Below are 12,666 nucleotides of genomic sequence, written 5' to 3' on the forward strand. Positions count from 1 at the left end.
CGACACACGGCTGGTCCTGGGGACGGTGCCGGGTCCGACACACGGCTGAGGATGACCGTAAAGTCGAGGACAAGCATATTTATGCTTGTTGGTGAGGCCGGGGCTGTGGCTGATTAGATGAGATAGTCTTAATTTCCGGAGGGGAAAATGTTTGGTCCAACATTATAATGTGTTATCTCTGTTATGATTCTTTAAGACTACGCGTTTTTAGTTATATGTTCCTGTTCCTATAAATCATACCACAGACAGTTCAGTGTCACAGCAGCTGATAAATTGCGTTTTTTGTCTGTTTCCATCCATTTGTACTCCGGCCGTCTTCACTTCACTCCACACGTTCCAGTGTGCAAATGCCTACTTTATATGGTATTTCATTCAGGTGCCAGTTTGTATTGACCATATATGGAGTGCAGAGGGCAGGATATGAGGTGGGTTCACGCACACTTCTCTGGGTTCAGGTGTGATTTATCAATGGAAATTGCACACAGAAGTGCATACATACAGTTCGATAGATCTGAAAAGGGTCTATATTTTTTGGGTGTAAGCCATCCACTTTTAGTGTCGGTTTTACACCCTCTTTGATAAATGAGGCCCCTGGACAGGAAGGAAGGACATTGGGTTTGTGTTTTATTAAGGGGAATTATTTGTGGGGTTATTTGTTTTCTGTATCGGCGTGACGCGCTGTGTTAATTGAGTGAATGTCCGAGCCAGACGCGTGTTAATTTGAATTTGATTTAATTTAATTACACTAAAGTTGAGTTAAACTAACCATAGGAGTCCTTTTCATTTTTATACAATTCATTATATAATTATATTAGGGGTTTCAGCTTGGCGATGTGAACCTGTGCCTCCCATGACCTGTAAAAGTAGCGTTGTGACATAAGCCTCAGTTTCTGTTGTTGGCAAATTGTTACAAGCTGATGAATTCGCTGGTCAAGGCTAGGCAAAACGTTAGTACAGGTGAGATGACAGACAGATGGATGGTTTGTCTATAACAAAATACTTTCTGTAGACATGCTGCAAGAACGGATTAATGCTTAATATACATCTGCAGCCAGAGCGCAATACACTGTCAATAGGCTTTATGTGTGGGGAATACCAGGATGTGTTATCCAAATAAGGGCATGTACGTCACATATAGCAGATGGATGTCATTTCCTGTCGATGAGATAAACGCAACTGTCCTCACAGTCCGTGCTGGCGCAGTGAGGGAGAAATGCACAGACTGCTTCTGTTAGAAGTGCTGTGGTCGAACTAACGGGCAGTCGGACTACTGCGTATGAAATCCGACTGTCGGCATAATGGCATTAAAATGGTCGGATTAATGGGCAGACGACATTATGGGACTAAAATGATAAAACTCGCCGTAGACCTGGATAAGCGGGTAGTCGGAGTTATGGGTAGTCGGACCTATGGGAGGTCAGACTAAGGCCTGGTCCCCAAGGTACAGTTCCAGCTCATTTCATGCTTATAATCTTTTTCAATGAACTCACTACGTAAGTAAAACATTTTATTATTATGATCACTATATTTTTTTCCCCCTAGATTTTAGGCAATTAAAGCCCCTTGTTATGTGTAGGCAACAAAGGCACGTGGTTAGGTTTAGAAAAAAATATCATGGTTTGGCTTAAAATAAGTACAGTTCTTACTAGTGCTGCACGATTTGATAAAAAATGTGCCATTGCGATTTGGGTGGACAATATCGCGATTTGCATTTGCAATTACAATATAATACATAAATGGTATAATGAGTCTTCTTGCTTGATTCAGTGTTTCCCCTACATTATATTAGGGGCACCATGTCATTGGTCCGACAGCCCATTGGTCCGACATCCCATTAGTCCGACGTCCCGTTGTTCTGATATGTGATTATACTAGACTATACTGTATTTGTGTACCATAGAGGATCGGCAAACGCAACAAAAGTAGACTACTGGTCGAGATACAAGTGTCATAGAGAGGAGAGAATGAAACACCATAACCTCCTGTTATTAACTCTGGGGTCCGGGTTGTGTGGGGAGCTCTCCGCGGTGCTGAACAGCTCCCGGCGGGCGTATTTCTGCCTTGATGGTGCGCCGTGACCGGCTCTCTGGGTCAGCTGGGAAAGGCTTGAGGCAAAGCAGGCTCACGGCTTATGTGTTTGCCACTTTCTTTTTCATTTTAATCCACACCATGATCTTTTCCTGACCCTAACCAAGTGGTTTTTGTGCCTAAACCTAACCAGACCTTAACCACAGGGCATCATGATGATTTCGGAACAACGGGACTTTGGAACAATGGGTTTAATATGGTCGGAACAATGGGATGTCGGACCAATGGATTGTCGGACAAATGGGCAGACCCCATATTAGGGGGACACTGACCTGACCTGATAGAGTTATTGTGTGTAAATAACCAACCACAGACTGCTGTTACACACAGTCAAACACGGCTCCTACCCACTCTGTACAGACTTTCTCATTCTTTATACTACAGTATTTTCTGCCAGTGTCAGAAATAGCCGCTGTTCAATGCGTATTCTACCACTGCAAAGGGTGTCTGACGTTGTCATCCACTGACACAGCGGGGGTGTTTGACGTGTTAAGCTGTGGTCTGCAGCCTTAGAAATAGCCGTCACTCGGTGCATAGTAAAGCACCATGAAAGGTGCCTCTGCACATTGGTACCCAATGCCAAAATCACTGAGAAAGCGACAGACTAGTTGGAAGTGAGAATGGGCTGGACGAGTTCGAAGTCCTCAAGTTTTAGTTTGAGTCCTAAACAGGTAATAATGCAATCTTAAATAAAAGTAATGCCAATATTAAATTTACAAAAATCACGAATGCTGTTTAAAATTTGCATTTATTTGTTAAAAAGTTACCTAGTCATTAAGCTGTGTTAATATTAGCCTCGACTTGTTCAGTGCAACTTCAAATGTCAAACAAAGTTGGAGGTTGTTGTGTGTCCGTCTGTAATTTTCGACCTGTACATTTTGTATACTGCAATCTGTTTTTTGTTGACCAGCCACATAGTTTTTTGTATAAAATGATCTCTGGTATCATTTTCTCTAACTGGCACTCAGTAACGTAACATGTATTTTCATGGTTCTGAAACTTGATTGGATGTTGCTGGATTGGTTCAAACAAAGTGGATCATGTAGGGAATTAAATATCGACTTGCTGGGTGTGAATAGCGTTTGGGAAATAAATTGCTTTGTGTCTCCCTTTTTAAATAACTCTTTAATCTTTAGGTTTGGGGGAAATATCAAGTATTTTCACGTCAAAAGTCTCAAGTTCTAAGTCTTTGGTTTTAAAGTCCAAGTCGAGTTTCAAGTTTCTTTTTTTTATCTTACGAGGTTGAGTCTAAAGTCATCAGTCAAGTCTGACTCAAGTCCAAGTCATGTGACTCAAGTCAACACCTCTACTTAGTAATACTTCATCATTAATACTAAATGTGGGCTTAATTAACCTCAAATGTTTTTTTTCACATACTTTTATATTTCAAATGTATATTTTTTCTTTGCAGTAACTGATTGATACATCATGTAGAAACACGCTGAGCTGTTTCTTTTTGAACAGTTCGGTATTTTGCACGAGACTCAAAAAGTTTTGCCAGCAAATGATGGCACTTCAGAGAGGGAGAGGCTTCTATTGTGGCTGCAGTCAGCATCCTGATCGCCTCCAGTAACACATGTCAGGGAACTTCAATTCATCAAGAGGAGAGGGAGAGAGAGAGAGAGAGAGATCAGCATTTTGTGCAAAAAAAACAAAAAAAAAACACTTGCACATACACACTGGACTCCCTCACTTTCTCGTACACACACATACACACACACACAGACAATTTTCTGCCTCCCTCACGCTCCAGCGACCGCAGTCGCACTGGCTGCTGGCTTGCCTCCACACACACACACACATGCATACATACTGAGTCAGACTCACACTTATTCTCTCTCACACACACTCTGAGTCACACACACTGCAGCAGACCTCACGCTCGCTCTCTCTCTCTCTCTCTCTCTCTCTCTCTCTCCCTCTCTCTCTCTCTCTCTCTCTCTCTCTCTGCGCGCGCTCATCCCGCCTTCTTGCGAGCAGAAAACACTCGGGTCTCCATCGTACGGGACCGGCTGCTGCTTCCTTTGAAGCTCCATCTCTCTGCTCACTCTCTACCAATCATTCTCTCTCTTTCTTTCTTTTCTTTCTTTTTTACCCTCTCACTCACTCACTCTCTCTCTCTCTCTCTCTCTCTCTTTCTCTCTCTGTCTCTCTGTCTCTCTGCTTATCCCACCGCTCTCTCTACCTCGCCGCTCAGAGCAGGGTTGTGTATTGTCGGGGGTTTGTGTTGTCAGCTAGAGGAGGGAACATGCAGCATCCTGGAGGAACATGCGTGGCATTACCCAACGTGGACGCCTGTCCTCAGCTGTCCTGTGCCGCCCTCACCTTCATGTATTTACAGCAGGTGAGTGAGTGTGTGTGTGTGTTTGTATGTGAGTGTGTATGTGTGCTTGCAATTTTGTCTACATGAATCTTCATCTTGTGTACATGTCATTGTCTGCTGCTGCTGCTGGACATGGGAAGCGGAGTGGAACAGAATGAGTGCGTGCTCATACTTTGAGGGCAAAATAAGAGAAAAACAAAGAGTGTTTGGATGTGGAGCATCTGGAAATGCGTAGTGTCAGTTTGTGCCAGTTTGACAGGCATCAGTCCTTCTCGTCCTGCCATCATGCTGAACTGTGTACAGCTGATACTGGGGCTCTCCTCCAGTTCTTTGAGGATGAAGCAGGTGAAAGTCAGGAAAGATTCAGAAATGTTGACAGTTGGAGAGAGGATGGATCAGGGCCATCCAGTTTGTTTACATCCGATGAAAAAGCGTAACATTTAGTACCATGTTAACAGTGTGTGCCAGATATGACTTTTTTGTTTGTTGTTTTTTTTAAATGCTTTTTCTTCCTACATCATATTGTTGCTAGGTTCAGAACTCCCAGTTTATTGTGTCTTGGTCAGTTGTGACTGTAATAGTGTGACTTTAATCACAAAAAGAAACTATTTGTAATTAAATGACAGTGAGATAAGTTTCTGTTGGGGTGATGTCTAGGTTCAATTTTTTTTTTTTTTGTAAAGCACCCACATTTTTCTTTTAATTAGTGATGCTCTCAGTAGGCTACTACAATATAAAAGATTTTATCTTTGAGACTTTTGTGAAGTTTTTTTTAAAGGACTAAACAGCAGTTTATTACAATTATTACTTTGGCCTTTTTGCAATTATTTATAATACATGCAGAAAGTGATAGGAAAGAGGGACGAAGAGAGAGGAGGCAACATGCAGCAAAGGCCCCACGTTGGAATCAAACCTGGCTGCTGTGGTAAGGATACCACCTTAGTACATGGGGAGCACCCTCTATCAGCTACTGGAGCTCCCCATTATATGTGCATTATTGAAAATATACTTACATTATATACATATATATATTTATGTGTGGAAACCTTTAATTAGTAATTTTGTTTTTCTAATCTGATCATACTTGTTCATATCGGCTTGTTTTACTGCAGTGTTTATATTGTAGACAAAGCTTTAACAGCATGAAAAAAAACATACATTACTTTGATTTAGTTGTCGTCAACTACTGAGTGACACTGAGTGTCAGTAGTTTAGTTTCCAGCGTTGGGGTTTTGGCGCTGGGCGGTCTTTAATGAACTGGATTTAACCCTGTATATTCGAAATGAGTGCTGATGTTAGAGTCTCTCTAAAGAAACTGAAATAATCATTTTTTTATGATAATTTTTGATAAGGCTGATTTGATAATCACTGGACTCTGACTTATTTCTCCAAAGAATCAAAAATGAACTAAACCAAGAAATGTTTTCAATACGAATGCAAAAGTCACTGTACAATTTAATTTCAAGTTTAGATCACACAATGACTCTTCCATTTGAAATGAAAAAAATGAGAGGTCAATTTTGTATTCAGGTATGGTAGTGTGATGCTGAGTGCACAGAAAATGGTTTGTCAGTGGTGGTGGTTTTTATTATACTGTAATTTTGGCAGTTATTCAGATATGGAAATTAAGAAAAGTAAAAAAAGGAACATTTTAATGTTTAAGTCATTATTATTATTATTTCAAATGATGATGTTTACTGAACTATTTGCAATTCTCACTCTCACTATTTTCTGTGTGTATCAAGTGTGATACACCCAGCTTTTAAAGAAATGCATTTATCTTAGTTTTTTTATAGAATGAAAATGGGAAGTTTAAGCACATATATAAACACTACACACACACACACACACACACACACACACACACACACACACACATATTGTATGTGTACATACATATCTATTAATTTATTTAGCTGCTTATTTAACCTATTGCTTTTTTGTATTTTATCTTACCAATAATAATATATCACTAGTATCAAATATCAAATATCAAATATCACAACAATGCACATACAAACATTTGTGGACAGTAACTTAGAGTATTGCAGCTTTTCTAACTAAAGATACAATATGATGATATGATACATTTACAGTACGATAAAATATGATATGATATGATATATGATACGATACCATGCGATGTGATACAACATGATACTATAAGACTTCATGTTCAGTTTACAGGTGGTACAGTCTGCTTCATACATACATTTAAAGGAATACAATTCAGTTTATTGTAGTTACGGTACTTATCCTTTACTCCCCTCTACTCACCGTATCTGCGTATAACTTTAGAAATATGAGTTATTGCTATGTATCCATTCTCTTCTATCAGTTTTTTACAAAACTGTCAAATTTCAGTTTACTCTTGTCTTTTCATTTTATATTTTGTGGGATGGCTCTTTGGTGTTACCGCAAGTGTCACACAAAAAGTTGGATATATAACCTTTTATGGATACACCAATTTCCACTCTATGTGTCTTAAAAAGACATAATTCTAATATTTAGTTGGTGTCATTATATAATTTAAATGAATGTGTGTGATAATGTAAAATACTAATTTATACTTACTATATACTTTATGATAAAATAAAAACACAAGTTTTTGTAATTTGAAATGAATAATTTGATGAAAAAATAGCAAAATGATTTTCTTTGTAAGCCATGTGAGTTGCAACATAGACTTAGACATAGGCTATCGTGACTTGAATAAGAAACCTCTACTTCATGTGCTTACTGATAATTGTCTAGAGGGCAATTAACATGTAGCACAATGCGTACAATAGGTTTGTCAGGTAATTATTGATTTTGGTGATGATTTAGAAATCTCAGAAACTTGTGTATCAAATATGATACAAATGGCGTTACAGGGTTGGATGATTTGATTTTAATATCAGCAAACACAAACTTCCATACAGTCTATGCTCTTCTGGATTTTTTATCCATATAACAAGCAAAATGTTGCACTTTTTTAATATAAGCATGAAGTAGTTTACACATGTGATGAGTTATTAAGGCTCAGACTTGAACTGTATAGAACCTGCATTATAATGAGTGGCTTTTTAAAAAGAACGCTCTTGTTTTGGGAAGAATGAAGATTAATGATCACAAGTTTATCATTTTTTTCTCCCAATGTTTTCCTCATGTTTTATTTACTGTCTCCCCTCCAAGTTTGTGTTCACATTTTGAGTGTGTGTGCAGCATGTGTGTGTGTGTGTGTGTGTGTGTGTGTGTGTGGAATAATGAATACAGAAGCAGCATTTCTCTGCATAAAGAAGCTGTTGAATGGAAACAGGATCTTGTTTGCGGGAGCAGTGTTTACACCCTGCAGGCTGCTGCTACTGCTGTACGCTGTCCTCATGTTCCTCGATCATTACACAACCCACAGATCAATCAACAGCTGGGATGCGTCCCAGTAGATGGCGCTACACTGTTACACATCCATCACTGTGGGTTCCATATGGTCTCACACTGTTAGCAGGGACTCTGTCCTGTTACATAAAAACACCTGGACAAAAATGAGCTGGTTTGCATCTGCAGAGCCCGCGCAGGGGGGCAGCCAGGCCAATATCATAATATGTTAAATAGAAATTTCACATCAGCCAATCAGATGATCACTTTATTTGTTTGGGCAAAGTTATTGGATGTACTGCAGTGAGACAAACAAATATGTTAATTATTACATCTAAATTAGTCAAATACAAGCCACATTCTGAGGAAAAATATAAAGTTGTAAGAAATATTTATTACATAGATGTTGTGCATGTTACCTTCTCTTCAGAGAGTTCAGTTTAGAGAGATTTTGGTTTCAGCTAATGGGGAAAATAATATAAAATGTAACAACAACAACAACAACAACAACAATAATGATAATAATAAATATAATAATTTAAAAATGATCAAACATGCTTTACATAAATAAATGACAGAAGAAAACAAAACAAACAAACAAGATAAAGTGTACTTGGAGTATTTTGCTTTTGAATGTGGGACAGTAGAGATTTCCAGAGAGAGGGAGCAGCAGCTAAATGACTAATGACTAAAACAAAATAAAAATGATAGCCTACAGAAAATAGCTTTAGTTTTATTCTTTGTCAATGTCATTAAATTTGTCGACACAACAAGTATGAGGCATTGGTGCATTGGAACTGGGATGTTTCCATGACTATGAGTCAATTGCCTGGGCAACATGTGTTTATATTGTCATAACTATTCCCAGCTTCTCAAGTTTTGCCCTTTACAAACAACCTTATGCTAAAACAAACAAACAAACAAACAAACAAAAAAAAACGACAATTACAATGCCCTATGTATAAGCAGTCTCTGTGGGAAAGACATGACCGTTTACAGTCTATGTTGGTGCTAAAGCAACATAAGCAGTCACTCAGCTCTGGCTGCATAATTGGACTAAACCATTGTTTTGCCTATAAGGGGTGAGAGAGGCCTCAGAGAACCTCTAACATATTTTTATAAAGTTTGGTCATCCAACTGATTTATTTATGTAACTTATTCATGGCACTTATTATTAGAAATAAAAACAAAAGCAAACAAAACAAACTTCTCATTCCAGGCTTTTTAAGGTGCCCTGGGTAGTCAACCACTTTTACCCCCACTACAATATCCCTGCTGACACTAACAAAAACCAAACTAAAACAAAGAAAATGAAAATAATAAAAAACTAAACTGACATGAGCAAACCTACTCTGGAAACTAACTGAAGTTGAATTTAAAACAAATATTTAAAATATCATAAAACTTAAATAAACTAATGTAAAAATACAAAGTATAATAACTCTGGTGTGGGTGGGAAGCGATGTTGCAGAAGGCTGTTTTGGTGATCAGATTTAATTATGGCTTCCACTGTTTTACAATAATATACAGTAATACATAATTTATTAATAAAGACAAAATAATTTAAGGTTTAAAGGGGTGATAATATAATGTAAAACATTTAGTAGGAAACACACAAATTCACAAAAGCAATTATGATAGTCTCAAGCCATAATTTGAATAGTTTATGTCACCTCCATTATTACTGTATTCCTTCCTATTGAGTGCAGATTAGGCTTCTTATTGTGTCTTTCCCCTTGATGGGGAGAGATGGGGTAAGAAAAGTATGAGTATTTACAGTATGATCTATACAGTATGTATTCCCATGTATTCAAATGCCCTGTGAATATATTTATGCAAGAAAGGAAAACATAGTAAGTAAATAATCTCGAACTGAGAAGGTAGCCAGTGAATATAACGGCACAAAGTGAGTGCTTTTGTGGAAGAAGCAGTATGGGTCGCTTTCTGAATGTGGCTACACACTCGCCTCTGGCTGAGGCTGCGTTCTTATACAACATTGCAGCAGTGGTTCTTTGCTCTTACACAAGTTTACGACTGTGTGGTACATGTGATGTCTGAGTGACGGGCCTGCTCTGTGAGGCTCAGTGTAGCCAGGCAGAGCAGTTGTTACCTCCATAGTTTGGGGCGCAGTAACCTGTAATAACTGTTTTACCTGTGATCCTGTATGAATATCATGCCATGTGATTAACATCACACTCTTTTCATGTAGCTCAGTTTGTTAAAGGTCAGACCTAAGTAGTTGTAATACTAATAGTTCATTTCCTGCATTCTGGTGAATTTAATGCATCACGTATGGTAGAAATGTCTATATATGTAAAGGAAAGCACAAACCCAGACAGCAGGTGACAATAAATAAAAAAGTAATATAATGGAAAATAATGCAGTGAGACATTCTTAATTGCTTTTAAATATTTATTCTCCTGTTATTCAACTTTTTCTATTTAATGTTATCTCGATGAAGTCAGTACACATGTAGGCATGATTTACCTACCTCTTTTGTAACCTCTTTAAAGGAACAGTATGTAAGATTTAGGGGGGATTTAGGGACATCTAGTAGTGAGGATTGCAAATTGCAACCAACAGTTATCTGTAGAAGTCTCTTCCTCTCCAAAAAAAAAAAAAACAGATCAGGTGATTTAAACTTAAAAAAAAACAATGAATGAAGCAGTTTAACATTACAAATCAGTGTTTCTCCAATGCTGTTCAGCTCGTCTGCGTCGACGTGTTGCTAGCCTAGCACCTGCTAATGTGTGCTCACCTTTTTACTCTGATAACTTTATGTGTGCTCACCTTAGGTTTTTACTCGGAGCAGAATTACCCGCAGAGGTCTCTTCCTCTTTAAAGCAAACAGACATGGGGATTTAAACCAGTAAAAATACCGAATAGAACAGTTTCATAATAAAAAGAAAATAAATGTTTTTCTGTCACTCTCATCGCAGCAGGGTGGCTGGCAACTGTGGACATCACAAACATGCAAATGGCCCCATCCAGAGCCCATGTTTAGTCCTGGGCTACTGTAGAAACATGGCAGTGCAACATGGCTATCTCCAAAAACAAAGACCCACTCCCTTAGTAGATATAAACATCTCTTTCTAATGTAGCAAAAATGCAATATTTCTTATTTTCAGGTGAAATACACACAAAAAACATACTTATTATATTATATTACATTTCTGCAATATTTTGCCCTAAATCCAACACACTGGGTTATTAAATGCGCATGTGGCACCTATCTATGTCAGCCACTCATTTTTTTTTATTTATTTATTTTTTTCTATTTTATAAACTGCTGTACTTTAATAGGTCATACTGTATGTGATGACTTGATCACAGACAGAAAATGGAAAACGTGTACAAGAAGAAACTGTGTCAATAATTTGTTACTGCTCATCATACTGACATTTTTGGGCCATTTTTAGGATCAGTAGGCTATGTTTCTTTCTTTACTCTTTTTTTTAAGCTTATGATGCCTATTTGGGACAATACACATTTGTGTATTCTATAGTTACATTGCATTGTATATTGCCGTATTGCGCAAGAAAACCTGTCTTGGAGAAAAAATTTACGCATGTGTGTTTTAAATCACATTTTCTATGTAGTGAATTAAAATCAAAGCAAACATGGTTCTCACACATTTCACATTTAAAATTAGTCCTAAATTTCCTTCTATTTTATTCTAAATGGGTCTTAACTAATGTTGAATTCCACTCTGTACTATGTGCAGGAAGCAGAGTAAAGTTGTAGTGCCATTAAGGATGTTAATGCTCATGCTCAACATTTTAAATGTCATTTCCCTCTCACACCTGTACAAATGCCAACACCATAAATAAATGATGATAATGGAAGTTGCAATAACACAAGCTTCCTCATATTAAAACAGTAAAGTGAAATACATTTTATTAGCTGCTGTTAACATCACATTTGCTTCCACCTTGCAATGAATTAAACTTTCTATTTATTAGTGTTTGCAGACAGAATATATGGAGTTGGTGAGCATGCCGTGTGTTTTCATGACCCAGTTTTCGAGCACATCGGCATTGTGGGCCTTCTGCTGTCGTGTCTAGAACGTCGAGAGAGAGGGGAAGAAAATGCGAGGGAGCGACTAAGAAGAAATGAAAGTGTGACCGAGCAAAAGCCCGAAGCAGAGGAATATTTTAACGGCGCTCCGGGATGAAAGAGCTAAATGACGAGCTGAGAAAATGGCTTCTGCAATCTGACAATTTGTCATTAAGCAACTTTCCTCCATTAGTCTCATTCCTTTATCCAGCTCTTTCATCCCTCGCTACACGCTGTGAGAGTGTGTGTGTGTGGGTGAGAGAGAGAGCTTTTGTTTTCAGATTGCAGTGTTCGAGTATTCCAGATTGTGCTAATGTGTTGGGATGTTATGCCAGAGCATTGTGTGTGTGTGTGTGTGTGTGTGTGTGTGTGTGTGTGTGTGTGTTCCTTGCCTACATAGGGAATCTGGGTCTCTGAAGCTATATATAGTCGAGCCATGTAAGGCATTTTGAATACATCTGAAGGCCTTTGGGGATTCTGTTTGTGCATGTGTGTGTGTGGATATATTTTCAGACAGCGCCGCATTTTAATTATTTTTTGACGTACATTTGGATTCATCCCTCGATGATTTCTCAATTTATTTCAACACATACATTTCATGTTTTTTGTTCTTTCTAAAGAGCCCAGTCGTCCCTCACAGAAGCTTGTGAAAGAGTGGACTCATTATGTACACACAGTCGATGCAGTCAATCTTTAATCATGTACACATCATGGTCCCCTGCTCATGTGTGTGTGTTTCAGTGTTGTTGGAGAAAATCAATTCTGGGTATATGCTCTCAGCCAACAGCAGAGAAAAGACCAAAACATGCATGAGAAAAACTCAAGGCGGTAATTATAATATATAT

The 12,666-nt window shown here is 38.2% G+C and overlaps 1 protein-coding gene across 12 annotated transcripts in view; it reads left to right on the plus strand.

The window, feature by feature from the left end:
* Window positions 1–12,666, plus strand: part of rbfox1 (RNA binding fox-1 homolog 1) — a 567,561-nt gene that overhangs the window by 334,471 nt on the left and 220,424 nt on the right. For 3 of the 12 annotated variants that reach the window (XR_007447797.1, XM_049560290.1, XM_049560289.1), the window contains exon 1: window positions 3,862–4,432. The exons of 5 other annotated variants lie outside the window; for them this stretch is intronic. Coding sequence is in view for 6 of the 7 variants with exons in the window: in XM_049560290.1 (XP_049416247.1) it covers window positions 4,337–4,432 (96 nt within the window). In the remaining variant the exon portion in view is untranslated. Of the gene's footprint in view, window positions 1–3,859; window positions 4,433–12,666 lie in introns of those variants that run through there. 4 more of the 12 variants (XM_049560288.1, XM_049560287.1, XM_049560280.1 and 1 more) reach the window with 3 other exon arrangements.

The sequence above is a fragment of the Epinephelus fuscoguttatus genome, linkage group LG19, assembly GCF_011397635.1.
Source record: "Epinephelus fuscoguttatus linkage group LG19, E.fuscoguttatus.final_Chr_v1".
NCBI classification, from domain to species: Eukaryota; Metazoa; Chordata; class Actinopteri; order Perciformes; family Serranidae; genus Epinephelus; species Epinephelus fuscoguttatus.